Here is an 18,195-nt window from a genome sequence, read left to right as displayed (position 1 = left end):
ATATTATATCATATCATATCAATAAAACTGGGATAACGTAACTTCTAATCAAACTTTTCTCATGGGGAAATGGACTTCTATTTCTCCTTACCTGTCGTCACAGGTCTGGTGGGGATGATGGTCGTAGCTGGTTCTGTCCAAATACTGTCAACTAAAAAAATACTCATTACTTTAAAATTCTGTAATAATACCAACTACACATTTTTTATAGCATTTTATAATTTTTGAGGAAAATTTCACCTATATTATCTCACTTGCTTCTTCCCTCCACCTCGACGATGGTTGCAAGCATGAAGACATGAGCTGTAAATAAGGCAGACATGATACCTATTCTGCTGCTAAGGAAACTAAAACCCAAAGAAATAACATTTCTAATCACAGACACCAGCCTTCATATAAACATCTGAATTACACATATAAAACTGTGAAACCTCCCAGTTACTGTGAAATGGGGCATAACCATGGTAATTAAGGGGAGATAAACAGTGCTGAAGATCACCTTGGGGAAGGGCTTTCAAACAAGACCACCAAGAAGGAAAATAAGCACGTTTTCTATTTCTTGTATTCACCCTGGACAACCAGTGGAATGGAGCAGTTGTGTGGTTCTCCGCCCAGAGCCCCTCTTTGGGGTCAACGCACTCATCACCAGCTTCTGAAATACTGGCTGCCAATGGCTCAGAGCTCTGGGAACTGCCTCGCCTGAGGTCACAGGCTCTGTCAGGGGATGGCCTATCTCCAGTGACTGGGGACGTAAGGGCACAAAGGCTCACCGCCTTTGACTCAGTTTGGACAACTCGGGAGGGTCATCCCAGGTCCAGAAGTCCCAACAGAATTAGCCAAATGCTCAGTTTTAGCTTCTCCCTGTGCCTCATCCTGCCACCCTTACTTCCTTACAGATGTACCTCTCAATTACACTCTCCAATTAACCTTCTGGATGCAATTTGCTGTTTCAGAATCTGATTCCAGGGAACCCAATCAAAGAAAATTTAATATGTGGTTAATACCTCATATTTAAAAAATGAAGGGATGAATGAATCAGTAAGTGCATTTCATACAAGATTCTTGGAACCAAGATTGACTCGGGAAATTCCAAAAGCTCTTGGACACGCTTGCCCTAGGTTTATTCGTTCACTCATTTATTCATTTATAAATTATTTTACCCATCCCTCCATCCATTCAATAAGTGTTTATTACACAGTCAAAATTTCACAAGTACTGTGCTCGGTACTGGGGACATAATGGTGAACAAGACAGATATGGCCTCTGCTTTTACGGTGATAATAGCCAAGATTCTACTATGCTTCATGTATCAGTTTCACGAAAAGTGGAGACACAGGAAGAATTCTGCGGGACACAGAGAAATGGAAGCCTCTGTAGCCCCGGATGAGGTGGATGGGAAGGGAACCTCGGAGGAGGGAGGGTATGAGAATTGATGAAGTCCATCTCAGCCAGACCGAGACTTACGTGTGGTCCCTACAGCGGTCACCACCTCACTCTCGCTTCCATCATCCAGTACAGCCAACAACGAGACTTCATATTCAGTGCCGGGCTCCAGGCCTTCAATAACATGTGAGTCTTGGTCTTCTTTTAGGACGACCTGGAAAGCATTTGGCACTCAGTAACTGGATTTACTTGAAAAACAGAGGTGAAATTTAAGAAAAAATAATAAAAAGGAAAAATGTCATCCTAAACAGAAGCAAGATACAACTGAGCATAAAGAACTCCAGGGTCATTGAATTCAATTTTAAAGTCAAACCAGAGACTTCATTCCTTTCAATTCCCTCAACAAATAAGGTATTAGTATTGTAAAAGTGCCATTTTGAAGTTTTATTCACATTTATGAAAATCAAAGAATGTGAAAAATATATAAAATACAGACTTAAGCCATTTTAATCTTAGAAATGCCATTTTAATCTTACAAAAATCATATAATTTGACATTTTTAAAACTCGATGCCAGGCAAAATGTTAATTACTTCTGGGATTCTCAATCTCTTTTAAAGTGGAGACCACCTCAAATGCAGCAGTGGTATTCACTTCCAGAGAAAATGCTCCGGATTACTTTTCAGTCTGTTTCAGACAACTCACTTCTTCGGTGTTCCCTCCATAGACTGGAATCCACATCAACTTGTGTTGCCCTTCATCAGCTGAGAGGGGATGCCAGGTCACTCTGAAACTATCTGTCGTCACCTCATCAATTTCCAAGTATTGCTGGGCTGGAACTTCCTCTGTGAGCCAAGGAAGGACACTTTGTCAGGGAATAGAGAAGGCAGGAAAGCCAAACTCAAGCAGCTCCCGGGACCGCAAGAAGAAAAGAGTCTCTGAAGAACCTCTAGCATTAGGAAAGCACATGGGAGCCGAGAAAGCATTGCCCATCAGTCCAGTGTGGCCTTAAGTTTCTTTTGCCAGCATTTACCCACAGTATAATTAGGAAGACCATGGACACAGCACATTTTTTAAGTCTTCCACTAATTTCCAGAACTCTTAGCTTCTCTATTTGGTTCTTTTCACTAACTGTAAAAAAAATAGTAAGAGTGCTGTATTCATTATTTTACAAAAACATTATTTTCTTAATATGTTGATGAAATTAACAAATTGGTGCCCCTGAGGCCGGAGATATGCCCCTTTCAGTTTTATTTGCTTTTGTGCCTAACTCATGCACTAGTGATAAATTAAAGAAGAACCTTCATCCTTTTAATCTTGTATATATGGGTGTCATCGGAAGTGAAAAATGATTTATCAGACCTTCTACAGTTTCACACTTCTGGGATGTACGGCTAGAGCACAGCATCCAACCATTATCAGTCATTGCCAGTCATTTTGATTTTTATGACATGAAATCAGAGATTTTATTTATTTAAAAAAAATTTTTAAGTTTATTTATTAGAGAGAAACAGAGAATAAGTGGGGGAGGGTCAGAGAGAGAGAGGGGTGGGGAGACAGAAGCCCAAGCAGGCTCTCCCCGATGCAGGGCTTGAATTCATAAAACTGGGTGATTGTGACTGGAACTGAAATCAAGAGTCAGATGCTCAACCGAGCCACCCAGGCACCTCTGAAATCAGAGATTTTAAAACTCTTTCATAGGATACCAGGAAAATCCCAACTGGAATTAGCCCTCAGGAGATTTTGTGAACTTACTGAACTTTTTTCTGTGAACATTATTTCTCAGTGGGGCATATTTCTTATGTCCCCAAAATAGCTTCTCATCTCCTCAGTATAGCACTCACCTGTTTTCCAAGTGCAATCAATGTTAAGCTCAGAAAGCAAACAACAGAATTGTTGCCACCAAGAGGCAAAAAAGCTTTATATTTATTGACTCCAGGGTATATATCAAAAAGGAAACTCATGCAGTCATGTCTTATTTTTTTTATTTTAGTATTTAAAAGACCCCATATTGTTGCATTAGTATTTCAGTCTGCATGAAAATACATTATTGGCTATAGATTGATGTTTCAGGTTAAATAGTATGAAACTGGGGCGCCTGGGTGGCTCAGTCAGTGAAGTGTCCGACTTCGTCCCAGATCATATCATCGTCCGTGGGTTCGAGCCCCGCTTCGGGCTCTGTGCTGACAGCTCAGAGCCTGGAGCCTGCTTCGGATTCTGTGCCTCCCTCTCTCTCTGCCCCATCCCCACTCATGCTCTGTCTCTCTCTATCTTAAAAATAAATAAAACATTAAATAGTATGAAACTAACATTTCTGCAGGTCAAAACATTATTGGGTATCAGCAATTTTAGAAGTTCAACTTAATACATACACATGAAAATACAAGCTGTGAAATTTTTAGATCCATGAAACAAAAGAACATGCAGTTACTTAACTGGGACCTTTGGAATTCAGATAATTTTTCCTCTTTTTCCCTTGCTTTGACAGAAAATAATTAGCCAGTACACATTCTAGTCGCCCAATTGTTCATTTGTTAACAATAATACAATGTAAACAAAGATTAAAATGCAGTCTCTTCAAAATCACAATTGAAGAAGATGCTCCAGCTTCTGGTTTCTATATAGTTTCTCTTATAAAATTTCAAACCGTAATAAGACTTACCTGTGGTAAAAATTCCAGTCAGGGGCTCTGACTGCCCTTCATCATAGATAGAGAAAATGGCGACCGTATACTCAGTGAGTGGCGTTAAGCCCTTCAGAGGGAAGGTGGTAACAGGGTCGACTTCAACCTGCAAAAGAGAGAAGTCATAATAGCTATATAGGATACTCTCTAGACACAAGAAGTATAGGCATTTTATTATTGTCTGTAGTTTATTTGGCCTGGCAGCTGAGCTCTAAATACTTCAAAAATTACTGAATTATACAAACAACTTCTATATTACACATTTCTAATCTTCAACTTTAAATAGATTATCTATCAGTTAATTCTCAGGATGTCTTTGCAACCAATATTATTCCCACCCGTTAAAGACATAGAAAGGAAAGTGCACACAATTTACAGTGCTACTAGAAATAAATCTAATGTTTCCAGCCTGATCAGCTAGGGGTGGCCAGTTTTTGGCTTCACGGCCTGGTCTCCACTAACTTGTGACTAAGTAACACACAATAACTTCTATACAAGCTGCACAGATGAGCAGCCATGCAGGGGATAGCCACACAAAGATAATAGCAAATATGTGAAATATCCCTTTATCTTTATGTCACAGAAAGACATATTTGGGAAAGATATGTACCGATCTCTTTAGAGGGCATAAGGGATGAAGCCCAAGGATAAGGACCTAGGGTATAGCAAAGGGAAGGATTAGAAATAGGAACAGCAAAAAATGAAGAAAGAAACCATAAAGTAAGAAGAAACGGAAGCAGGATCTAGAATACAGAACCCTGAGCAAAACCATCCTCGACTAAGAGAAAAAATAGATGCAGCTTTATCACTGAAAGGTTGGATCTTGGGCCTCTGAGGTATGTTGCAATGAGGGCATATTATAGACCAAGTAAGTGGTGTCCCGCTTAAGCACTTTCTATACATTCTCTCATTTAACCCTCACAAAACCCCTATAAGAGAGGTACTAACAATAAGACACTCACTCTAGCTATAAAGAGACTTGGGGAATTGAAGAAATGAATCTATTTACCTGAAAGCAGACTCTGCCCAAAAAAAAAAGATCCCACTTAAAATATTTTCAAGAGACATTCAGAGCAATGTCAGTGAGACCTGTTATTTATACTAACGATGACTAACCTTGAGAGTACCTGAAGTTAAGGGGAAAGTGACTAAGCTTCCTGTAGGGATTTGCTCATAGCAGTCAATGTGACCTTTATCAAAATCTAAAATGAGTCATTTTCCTACTTAAAACCTTCCTTGGCTACCAATTGCCTTCCAAACCAAAACAGAGCATCCCGCAGCCTTGGCTTTGCATTATCTGGAGCAGTGATCCTTTTTCTTGCCATAGTTCTTTTTAAAAAAAAAAATCATTTCTTTATTTTTGAGAGAGAGAGAGAGAGAGAGCACACATGAGTAGGGGGAGGGGCAGAGAGAGAGAGAGAGAGAGAGAGACAGAGAGAATCCCAAGCAGGCTCTTCTGCTGTCAGCATAAAGCCCGATGTAGGGATCAACCACATAAACCATGAGATCATGACCTGAGCGGAAATCAAGAGTTGGACGCTTAACCAACTGAGCCACCCAGGCACCCTTCTTGCCGAAGTTCTAATCACCTGCTGAGCCCCAGTCACACTGACCTGTCAGGTCCGTGTCTTTCCCACCTCAGGGCCTTTGCATGCACAATTCATTCTGTCTGGGACCCTCTCTCCCTAGCTCTTTTCAAAACTAGACTTATGTCATCTCTCAGGACTGTGCTTAACTTTTACCTCCTCACAGGGGGTTTCTCTTTCCACCTATCTCATGGTGTTACCCCCTAACATCGTCCTTTTTTGTTCCCTCCCCAGTACTAAACACAGCCTGATATTATTTTATATCCTATGCATTGAGTGTAAGCCCCCTCAGGGCAGGACCTTGCTTTGCTCCTTCAGTGCTGCGTGTTGAATTATATTTGCTTTTGAGTACATAGAGGAGACACCAAATCTCCTTTTTAAGAGAGATAAGAAAGGGCTCATCTGAACTAAGAACCAATCCAGAAACCATATGCATCACTAAGAAATCAACCACAGGTCAAAAAGGAGAGGGTCAGCCCTGGAGGAGGAGCTTCCATTTTCACACAATTGGAGCCCTGAGCCACTCTGCCAGAGAGGGCCAACCGTCCCCAGCCTTCTCAGCTACCCCAGCTGAGACACCAGACGCAGAAGTGAAGTCATCTTGGAAGGTCTGGCCCAGTCAAGCTCCCACACAAATGCAAGAGTCACCTCGGCTGACACTACAAGGAGCAGCAGAGCCAAGCTGTCCTTGCTGAGCTCTGCCCAGGTTACATAATCATGGATTGTCTTTTTCAGCTGGGCTGTTAGTTACACAGCAGGAGTTAACTGAAAATACGGGGTTATCTTCTGAGTCTGGGCCTGATAATATTATAGGTCATCCTTAGCATTTAATGTTTACTTTGGTTCGGGCATTGTCTGTATGGTTCACGTGTATTAGTTCACTTAATCGTTAGCCCACAGTCTTGTAGTCTAGCTAATCTTTATGCTTAATTTGAAGACGGTAAACTTGAGACTCTGAAAAGTTAAGGAACTTGCCCAGTGGAAAACCAGCTAGTACCTAGTACCTCCACACAAATGTTTCAGATTCTAAATCCTACGCTTGTAAACACTATTTACAGTATGGCCTCATTACTTCAACTCACAGAAAAGACAAATGCATATTTAAAATATGAGTTCAAGACATGTTCTTCTACGTTATATTTGCATATTGCTTCTGTTGTTTTGGATTATAATAGCTGAGTTTAGGGGCACCTGAGTGGCTCAGTCGGTTAAGCATCCGACTTCAGCTTAGGTCATGATCTCGTGGTTCGTGGGTTCCAGCCCCACGTGGGGCTCTGTGCTGACAGCTCAGAGCCTGGAGCCTGCTTTGGATTCTGTGTGTCCCTCTTTCTTTGCCCCTCCCCTGCTCGCACTCTCTCCTCTCTCTCTCTCTCTGAAAAATAAATATTAAAAAAAAAAACTTAAAAAAATAATAGCTGAGTCTATCTACTGAGCACTCACGATGTGTCAATAACTTTACATTCATTGTCTTATTTAGCCTCCTCCTCCCCCCACCAAACCCTGGGTATTTATAATAGCTATTTCACAAAGAAGGAATAGGAGGCCCAAAGATCTTTAACTAGCTTTCCAGATACAAAACTATTAACTGGAATGGATACTTATGCCTTGACCTCTAAGTCTCAAATCTGTGACCAATAGCAATTTAGTGAGGATATCAAATATACACAAAAGCAGTTAAAAATTAAAGTTTCTCAGGTACACCAAGAGATGAAAAGGGGAATAGTGTGTATATACACACACAGTTTTGCCCCTTTATATACGTATTTATATATATAAAAGCATATATGTGTAAGTGTATACCTTTTCAATATGTTTCTACATATATCCTTGTATCTGTTGAAAAGATCTATTTTATTTATTAAAGCATTTTATTTGACTCTGAACAGACCATATTTTATGCATTAACTATTGATTATTTTATTTGACCAAATGAAACCTTTAAGGTGTCATATATTTTTGTTAGTTATATTATGTTTTAGACTAAGTTCTGGAACTGATTCTGTTGGTAGGACTTTCAAGATGTAGAAGAATTTGGGAAAATGATAACAAATGACCATGATCTCACGGTTATGCAACCATTTTTGAAAATTTTTCAAACAGTCTGGCTTAAAAGCTTAATTTCAGCCTAATTCTGGGAGGGATGAAGATAGAGCCCTTGATGAGGAAAGAGGGACTGGGCTCCACTTTGGGCTCTGTTGTTGAGTCATAGCTGTCGGGAACTGGACTTGCCTTGGAGTCTGAAAACTGGCCTTTTATGTATAAAACTCAAATGGCAGCACTTTAGCTTTCCATCATGCTTGTACGTTTCCCCAAATCCTCTCCTAGCACATGCTATCTAAGACGGCTGTCTTCCGTTTGAAAACATGTTTTCAGCATGTTTCTCTAAGGATTGCATGAGGGGGCTCTGGAACAGTGGCTGGCTCAAGGTAAGTGCTCAACACGTGTGAGCCACCACCACCACCATCATCATCATCATCATCACTGACATTTGGGTGCTCTGTTTTATTTTTCTTCCTTGGTCTCCAAGCAGTCGGGGATACAGGTAATGCAGAAAGGATACAAGGAAGAGGAAGTGAAGGAAGGAAGTTGGGAGGAACAGGAGGTAAAGCACAGATATATAACATGTAAACAAAAGCTTACAATCAATTGCATGTTACACAGAAGTAGATTTTATTTGGGACATTTTAAAGTTCCTTTCAGAATGTACTGGAAATTTCCTAAAAACCCAATTGTAGTATTACCTATAAGTAAAAACTTAATTAATAGAAGTTAAAGTTATTAAAATATGGTAGGAATACTCACCCTTAAAGTCATATATTAGGCAAATCAGTAATATTACAAATTAGGCAAAGTAATATTACATGTAAACAAAAGACATTTGTCTAGCCACATCTAATCTCAATTACATGGTTAAGAATTAAGAAATAAGAACACACACCCACCCATACACACACACACACACACACACACCAGTTAAGATGGAAATGTTACAAAACCACACATTGTTTATGTATTTTACTCAAACAATGTTTTCTCAGATTTTCATTTGTAGTCCATTTTCTCATGTTTTAAATTCAGTTTTACTAAATACAGTTTTCAAGTTTTCCAGCACAACACAAAGTAGAAATAGTAAGTGCCAAAGGCATCTCCAAGATTGAAAACCCTACAAAAAAAGCATATGTAGCTCTCAACAAATATATAGTCTGGGGTCATTCTTCATTAAGGCAAATAAATAAAATATCATAAGAGGCCACCACAGCTATATATTTTTTAAGTGGATGTTAAGTAGATTTCTTGTGCTGATCATTTTACAATATATACAAATATCAAATAACAGCAAATGTGCAGTATTGTCCATTCATTACCCAATGTCCTGTATGAGGGGCCATTCTGCAAACTACTGTTTGGATTTAATTGTAGGAAACAGTTTGTCTCTGCAAATGAAAATAGTTTCTTTATTTGGTCAGAAACTAGAAGTGATGTAATCCAACATACTTCCCTCTTGGTCTTAATTTCTTGGACCAAGCTGAGGAAAAATAATAATAACTCTGCTATCAATCCTGTTAAAATATATTCCCAAGGAAAGAATTAATGAAAAGTATTAGTCACTGAGTATAAGATACTGCATCATCATGAGTTTTAATAAGTTCTGTTATTTCAAAGCATCTTCCTACTCAAAACTTGAATTCTTCAGTTTTGTATTTAACTCATCTGACCTGCATCTTTCAGATGTTAGTTTACTCAACAGCAGGATACCCTGGATAACACTGTCATTATTTCTCGTTTACAACATCTAGAAAGACACCTACTTCTCCACCTCCTTTCACAGGGGCAGACTATATACTTCAAAGATGGCCACATCAACATATGTCTCCCATCCCTCCTGCCTCCCGCCATAGGAGGGACCTGTGTTCCTCCCCATGTTGAATCCATGTAGAGACTTGTGATATCTCCTACCAGTGGAGTGTGGCAGAAGGTGACACAGCTTCCACTTAGCACATGTTTGCACTCTCTCTCTCTCTCTCTCTGTCTCTCTCCCTGTCTCTCTGGACACATGTCTAGGGACTCCTGAGCAAACATGCAAAAAGTCTAATTCCCCTACAGCTGCCATGCTGGAGGGATCATGTGAAGAGGCTACTTAGAGATACAGAGAGCTGCGCTGGCTCCCGGCTGATTCAGTCTTCCCAGACCAGGCACCAGACATAGGAATGAAGGAGCCATTATGATGACACCATCTCCAGCCACTCTCTGGCTACCATCTCATGAGTGACCCCAAGCCAGAACTACATGTCCAAGTAGTTGACACATTAATTCCTGACACACAGAAACCATGAGATAAAATAAACAGTTAGTATTGTTTTAAGCCATTATAGTTTGGGATGATTTGGTTCTGCAGCCATTAAAAACTAATATACAACTGCCAAAAGAAAAGACATTGTGGGGTGCCTGGACGGCTCAGTCGGTTAAGCCTCCAACTTCGGTTCAGGTCATGATCTCATAGTTCATGGGTTCGGGCCCCATGTTGGGCTCTGTGCTGACAGCTCGGAGCCTGGACGCTGCTTTAGATTCTGTGTCTCCCTCGCTCTCTGCCCCTCCCCCGCTTGCACTCTGCCACTCTCTCTTTCTCTCTCTCTCTCTCAAAAATAAATAAACATTTCAAAAAATTTTTAAAAAAAGACATTGTGATCCACAGTTTACCTCATTAATTTCAGTCCCATCTGCGTTGTTATACACAATTCGATAACCAGTGACCTGTCTTGAAGCTGGGTCCCAGGCTAACCGAGCACTGTTAGAGCCAACATTGGAGATTCTCAGGTTTCTTGGTGGACTTAAAGGCACTTTGCAGTAAGAGGAATAGAACATAATTAAAATGTTAAATAATATATATGTTAAAAAGCCACAAAACCCCCAGTATCTTTGACTTCTGAACTACTTACATATGAAAAATTTCACCCAGACAATAACTTATAACAAAGAAAATTAACAAATTAACAAAGAAAAAAATTTCCTTGTAAAGAATGAATAGTATTGATAAATTATACATGCTAAGAAATAAGTAAGATTTAGATAAATTCTTTGTGCCCTTCTTCTCCAATCAAGGCTATTATTATGACCTGCTGTAAATAAGAAACCTAATGGATCAAAAACCAGAGCACCTGAAATTAAATCTTAGCTATTTCATTCAACTGTCATATGATTCTGGCAAAGTCACTCTACTCCTCTCTGCAATTTCCCATGTGTAAAATGAGGTTGATGGCCTCTGTCCTTTCCATCTAGGTATCCATTAGGCACTTCCAACTTAACTTGTCCAAAACTGAACCACTGACTCAGCCATCTCTTCCAATCTTCTCTCAATCTCTCCCTCTGAGCAAATAGAAATTCCATTCTTCCCACTGCTTAGGCCAGAAACCTTTGAGTCATCGAAGATTCAGGTTTCTGAACATGTCACCTTCTCACTGAAGTATTCCATGATCACTGTATGTAAAGTAATCCTTCCACTCCAATGCTACCTTTTACCCCTGGTTTATTTTTTTATATTGTACTTTTATTGGTCTGCTATATCTCTCACTCAATATACTGTAATTTTAGAGGATTAGGGATTAATTTTGTTCTTGGCTTTATCCCCAATATAGCAGGTTCTCAATATATATTTGTTGACTCAAGGAGTAGGAGTCCTGCCCTGGATAAATCCCAGTGGCTTTGTGAAACTAAATAAAAACAAACACTTTGCTGTTGTTCTAAAACTATTTAAAGAGGTAATCGTATTTCTGCAGATTCTTGACCATCAATTCCACAGCTTTTTGTACTTCTTCAAGGCCCCCCTTCCAATTCAACAGATTAAAATTTATCAATAATCTTTGACAGTTTCGTGAGCTTTTACAGGTTTACAGTAAAAACAATTGTGAAGGTCTATCACGTGCTCTGTATGAATCCGAGAAGATCTGGAACTGATCATTATAACAACTCATGTATCTCATTAAACCCTGACAATAGACTGCGAAGAGATTACAACATCCCCATTATATAGGTCATAAGACTGAGGTAACTTGGCCAAAGTCGCAGTTGGAGCAGAAGAGCACTTAGAGTTTAACCCAGGCAATTGATCATTGATGTGAGAGCCTGTGACACAGTGCTGATAGGGCCAGCAGAAAAAAAACCTAGAAGACAAATAACCATGGTTGTCAGCCATAGCCACCAAGTATAATGCTTCCTCACCCCAAAGGCCAATTATTTTCATTAATTCAATACACGTTGATTATTTGTCATTAAAGAGCCTATAGAACTTAGTGACTCTCTTAATACTTAAGGGGCTGGAGTGAAAGTATAGGAGAGAGAAAAGCAATAGAATTATTTCAAGAATTGTGCACACTTTGCTCTAAAATTTTCTGGAGTCCAGTTAAATACAGCAGCATGGTGGAACAATGTCTAGTTTCCTTACTGCATTAAAAATGCCAGTCCTCAGGGTGCCTGGGTGGCTCAGTCGGTTGAACATCCAACTTCTGCTCAGGTCATGATCTCACGGTTTGTGAGTTTGAGACCTGCAACAGGCTCTGTGCTGACAGCTCAGAGCCTGAAGCCTGCTTCAGATTCTGTGTCTCCCTCTCTTTCTGGCCCTCCCCTACTCATACTCTGTCTCTCTGTCTTTCAAAAATAAATAAATGTTAAAAAAAATTTTTTTGATAACAACCAAAAAAAACAATGCCTGTCCTAAGAACAGGTACCCAGGGACATCACTTTTTAGGACTGCCCCCTCCTTTCTTTTAATCAGCTAGTACATTTCCTTCCCCTAAATAAAATTTACATTTTCTAAAGTTACAATTAGCTCTTAAGATATTTCAACTTAAACCAGTATTTCCAATTTAGAATCCCAACATTTATTTGGGTTTTTATTACAGCATTTCTTCTGAACAATTGAATTGCTCACATGTCGTTTCTTGGCCCGTAACAGGATCGCTGGCCTCTTCTCCAAACATAGCATAAACTGTAACTGTGTATTCCGTATTGGGCAACAACCCACTCAATTCAATATCTGTGTGGGTCTCTCCAATTTTCATCTGAAAAGAACACACGTTATCAGATCATTTGCCAGTGTGCACCATTCCTGGTGATCAGAGTACAACTGAGTTAAGGTGAGAATTCTGTCTCCTTGTAACCCCTTATTCAGACAGGCTTCAGTCATAATTTTTCACTGTCTTGTGTCATTTTATATTAGGAACAGATGCCACGGGACCATACAAAAATGAATGTACCACACGTGCTGTTTTAGGATAACTCTTTACATCTGGACAGGTAGTAATCTCAGAGAGGATAACAGTGTCAAAAATTTAGTCCTCAAAGGAGCGTGGGTGGAACTGAGTCACAAATGTTGTCTGGAAAGAGTATAAGCTCGAAGCAAGCTGGGGACACAGCCAAGTGGGCACCTCTCACCCCTGGCTAATTCTAACCACTCCCTAGGCTGGGTGCCCAGTGTTTGCCTCAAGCCTGATTGAACTGGACCAGTTTTGTCGCTCCATTCAACAAAGGGGCCTGTGCACTTGGGATCGCAGTTTTCTCCCAGGATTCAGAAGAGATCAACAATCAACCCACCTTGACCTCCAATGCTGCAATTTGCTTTTTGATTCCAGAATGATTTTTCTGACCCTTGAAGTCAAAGAAACTAGCCAACATTCTCAGCAGTGTGACAAGTGCATCACAGCATGGTTTTATTTTTGTTTTGGAAGAAAGAAAAATATCTCCATAGTCAGTCTCCAGCCACACAACTGCCAATGTTATGGTCAAATTAGAAATTTTAATGTCGAAGTATTTCAACATATAGAAAATAAATGTGGAGAAAAGAATATAATTCACCCTCCACACACCACTCAAATTTAATAGATAGGAACATTTTGTCATATTGACTTCCGATCTTATTTTAAAAAGAGCTAATATATTCAGATAAAACCAAAGTTCTGTCTCGTTCTTTCTGTTCACTACCTCCACCCTAGGGATGAGATGCATCTTACTGATCCAGTTTTTTACTTCTACTGTGTTTATATCTGTAAATCATATATAGTTCTGTATGTTTAACTATGTACATAAATGGAACCATGTGAACATAATTTTTTGAAATTTTTTTCTCTGTCAATACTATGTTTATCCACATTGATACAAGGGGACAGAGATGATATTTATATTTTTTATGGTATTTGTTTGTATAAATATGTTGCTATTTTCCATTCCTCTATTGATGAACATGTTGGTCGTCTGCAACATTCTGTTCTGACCAAGTGCTTGCATCCAAAAAAAGCCTTGCAGGAGGTTTCCTTAAAATATATTCCTAAAAAAAATGGTACATATCTTCAACTTGATGATATTATTTCAAATTATTCTCCAAGCAGCTGTACCAATTTGCATACCAATTTACATGAATGATTCTGTTTCCTGTACACTCACTAATATGCAGTTATTATTAGACTTTAAAAACTGTTTGCTAATCTACTGGGTGTGAACTGGTATTTCCTTTCTTTCTTATTTTTTTTCCTTCTTGGTGAAGCTAATCATCTTTCTAGCATCATTTTTGAAGTCTCCCTTCTGCCAAAATAATTCAGATCAACATTAAATCCAAATGAAGTAAAGCTGTCTAAGCCCTGGAAATAAGAAAAAACCCACATGTCACCAATGCTCTGTTCCTGATACTCAGATTCACCACATTTTTCATCCTAAACATTTCTGTCGCCAGAGGCAATGTTAAAGACAATGGTTAGACAGTATCAAAGACTTGAGTTCTGAACTCCCCCCTATTAATCACTCTATCTGCCTGGTCTCACACTCCCAAGTGTTACAGACATTTCCTCTTTATTCCTCGAATATCTATATTATAGTCATCATTCCCTATAAATTAAAAACAAAGACTAAATCATTTGAAAGTCAAAGATTCAACATTTAAAATAGAATACATGCAAAAAATAATAATCCATACCAATGCAATACATTTTCTACTTCTCAAATTGGTAAGAAAAAGTTTCTAAGTCAGTGAACATAGAAGGAAATAGCCATTTGTGAATTGCATACAGCAATATAAATTATAACAAATTTCTCTAGAATCATTTGCTAATGCTTAGCATAAGCCTTAATAATTTGCATGCCATCTGAAAAAAGAAACTCCGTTTCTACAAATGTATCCTAAGGAAATAATCTGACAACCTTGCGAAGTTACGTGTTAAGAATGATCACAAAAGCATATTTATACAACACATTATCTAAATGTCCAATAACATGCAATTAATTAAACATGACCTGGTACAAACCAACGAACCAACTGTTTAAAAGGAACATATAAAATATTCTCTAATGGTATGAAAAGGTATTCACAATAAACAAAATGAAAACAGAAGACTACAAAACAATTCCCATTTGCTGTGTTTAAAAATGCATTGAAAAGGACTGAAGTAAATGTTAACAATAGCGATTTCTAGGTGGCAGGATTACAGGTGATGTTTTCCCCTTTTTACTAATGTGAATTTTCTAAGTATTATACATTAAATTTTTATAATTAAAAAATCCATTTTCAGGAAGTCAAAGATTCTGGGACTCTAGTAGACAGCAGGTGTTTACCTCTTTTTCATCCCCAGCCAGACCTTCCGTGAGAGGAGCATAGAGGATCAGGTATCCTGAGGCTCCGGGCACTGCATTCCATTTTACCCTCAGACTATTCTCAGTCACATCGTACAGTTCAAGGTCAGAAGCCATGGGTAAAGCAACTGCAAGATAATTTTTTTTTAATCCTCTGCCATTTATCAGCGTGCTTGCTTATTTTTCAGATGATATTCATCCTTAAATATGTTCGTACAGCCATGCAAACCCCTTCTGAGAGGGAAAACACAGTGAATGTTTAAAAGCAGAAACAACATCTTCTAGTTTCTTATAACCCACTACAGTGATGGGCACATTTCTCTGGGAGCCAGTCAAGAGCAAGGAGACTCTTCTGACCATTATTTTATACCCATCACCAAGCATAGAGTGTGACATGAAGCAGCAATTAAAAACAGTCATGTCACTTAGTAAATGACAGAATGGGTGGTTGAATGAACAAATATATGAGTGAATAGATACCCATCAACAACGCATTCAATCAGAGACAGTGAGGAGATGTGAACGAGTCAGCAGTTAAATTAGTTCATAATATACATTCACCAAACATTTGTTGAGTTAATACATGTATTGCACCCTTAACCACCTAAACATACCCGAGTTTTATGACACCCCTCTCAATAGGCAGCACCTGCCAAGTGCAATTACAGGATGGGCCGATACCACGCATGGCACCGCTATTATTTTCTATGACTTTGATTCAGGATGGCCATCAGGACAACCTGAGAGGAATTCCAGTTTAGGAAAGGCCACTGAAGCAACGCCATACAAAGGCAGACGTTCAATACATACGTGTGGTTTCAGTTCCCCGCAGGCCTTCACTAGCCGTGTGAGCATATATTGCGAAGACTGCTATCTGATATTCAGTTAAAGACATTAAATTTTTCAACACCGTAGAAGATACGCTTCCATCCACCACCACCTGATCAAAGAACAGTTCAAGGAATGAGAATATGAAATTGAATTGAATTGACATGCAGAATTGAAACCAAACAGCAAAATATCTCTAGCAAGAATGTTTCATTAAATTTTTTTAAATTTTTTTAAAGGTTTATTTATTTTGGAGACAGAGAGAGACAGAGTGCAAGCAGGCAAGGGGCAGAGAGAGAGGGAGACACAGAATCCGAGGCAGGCTCCAAATTCCGAGCTGTCAGCACAGAGCCTGACGCAGGGCTCGAACTCACAAATTGCGATATCGTGGCCTGAGCCGAAGTTGGACCCTTAACTGACTAAGCCAGGCGCCCCTCATTAAATATTTTCTTACTTGTGCCACATCCTCTTTTGCACTGTGGCAGTTAATTCTCCTTGAATTCCTATGTGAAGCGAGGCACCTTTCATGGAATATATCCAAAAGTCCCTTATTAATCCATACCCGACGGAGAGTGTCTTTCCCTGGCTGTTATCCTAACCACCTCTACTTAAAACAGTTGACGTGTGATATTTTTCCATGGAGTTTTGGGAAGCATTTAAGTGATTTAGTAGTCATGAAAAAGGACCACTGGAAGCACTTTGTTGTTTTTTTTTTTTTTTTGGGGGGGGGGTCCAGATGATTTAAATCTCCCAGATCTACTTCTCTAACATTCAAGAAAAAAATTAAAAATACTGCCATAATACATAAAAAATTGTGAGACACGTTGAGGTCAATCAGAAGTTGGAACAACAAAAGGTTAAGGTTAGCACTTCAAAAAGAAAGAAAGAAAGGGAAATTTCATCACATTTTAACATATTCCCTGTGACTACTGTGTCAAAGGTAGGAAATGGGAAAGACCCAGTCATCTGGCAATAGGTATTCTCTCCTGTGATGGCCAAACCATGAAAAAAGCTGGCTACAGATACTTTACTGTGGCTTCTCTATGGCACTAATCTCTCCACAAATGTCTAGGAAATCCCAAACCCTGGAGGACGATATGACCACATAATTTGGAACGTACATACTTCATTAAGGCAGAAAGTTCAGACCACTCCCAAAGTAGAAAGAATACATGAATAGCAAAAAGGGGCTCTGGCCACATAATTAACTACTGATTCCTTCTGCTTTAGAATGTATTGATTTTACAAAGAAGAAAAGTCAAAATAAGTCATGTTAGAAATGAACACATGACCAGCCCCGAGGGTTATTTGACAGAGGTGGGAGGAGAAGGTATAAATGCCATAACCAGAGAGATGGGAGAGAAAAGTGGACACATGCAAATGTACTTCAGTCCGAAGAATTTTAAATGTTTGTGACAGAATCATCTCCTCATATATGCATTTCTGTCTTGTCCTCACTACAGTGGAAGACTAGAGGGAATGAAAATAATGGTTTGAAAATATCGTCTCCTTATTACCTCGTCTGGTTTTCCGCCCCTGGCAGGATAATACACGACTCTGTATTTTTCCACTTTTCCTGGGGCATGAGTCCAGTTAACCATAAAGCTCCTGGCAGTGACTTCAGAAGTAATCAGCTGTGTAGGCGGCCCAATGGTGGCAAGGGCTGACGCTAGGGTAGAGAAACACATAAAGTGAACCTCTTTCCCAAAGTTACTTCTTATGTACCCAGGAAACCCATTAGTTAGAAATGCCTATTGGTTTCATGCTACCTCTAATATTTCATTTCTAGCCAAGTTGATTCAATTATTCATTCTGACATTTGAAACACTGAAACATTTAAGTGCCTGTTATGTACCAATCACTATGCTAGGTTCTGAGGATATGGACTTAAATAAGCCAGGCCTTGACGCCAAAATATTTTCTTAAAGACTCTGCTATATAACAATTAAAAAAAAAAAAAAACCACAACATTGATTGAGCATGTGTGTATCTAAAGGTACTCTCTTGAGTTCTTTAGAAGTATTCTTTTATTTAACTCTAATAGTTACTATTATTGTTTCCATTTGGTACGAGAGAAAACCAAGGTACAATGAAGTTAAATAAT

General features: G+C 39.1%; 1 protein-coding gene across 5 annotated transcripts in view; it reads right to left on the bottom strand.

Moving 5' to 3' along the window:
- COL14A1 (collagen type XIV alpha 1 chain) overlaps positions 1–18,195 on the bottom strand; it is a 211,852-nt gene that overhangs the window by 129,273 nt on the left and 64,384 nt on the right. For all 5 annotated transcript variants that reach the window (XM_058698926.1, XM_058698929.1, XM_058698925.1 and 2 more), the window contains exons 10-18: positions 17,609–17,760; positions 16,074–16,203; positions 15,246–15,391; positions 12,577–12,706; positions 10,350–10,489; positions 4,045–4,171; positions 2,088–2,227; positions 1,465–1,597; positions 92–151 (exon numbers count right to left, since the gene is read on the bottom strand). In XM_058698926.1, the coding sequence (XP_058554909.1) occupies positions 92–151; positions 1,465–1,597; positions 2,088–2,227; positions 4,045–4,171; positions 10,350–10,489; positions 12,577–12,706; positions 15,246–15,391; positions 16,074–16,203; positions 17,609–17,760 (1,158 nt within the window). The remainder of the gene's footprint in view (positions 1–91; positions 152–1,464; positions 1,598–2,087; positions 2,228–4,044; positions 4,172–10,349; positions 10,490–12,576; positions 12,707–15,245; positions 15,392–16,073; positions 16,204–17,608; positions 17,761–18,195) is intronic.

Source organism: Neofelis nebulosa, chromosome 14, assembly GCF_028018385.1.
Source record: "Neofelis nebulosa isolate mNeoNeb1 chromosome 14, mNeoNeb1.pri, whole genome shotgun sequence".
NCBI lineage: Eukaryota > Metazoa > Chordata > Mammalia > Carnivora > Felidae > Neofelis > Neofelis nebulosa.
This window is presented reverse-complemented; position numbering and strand designations above follow the sequence as displayed.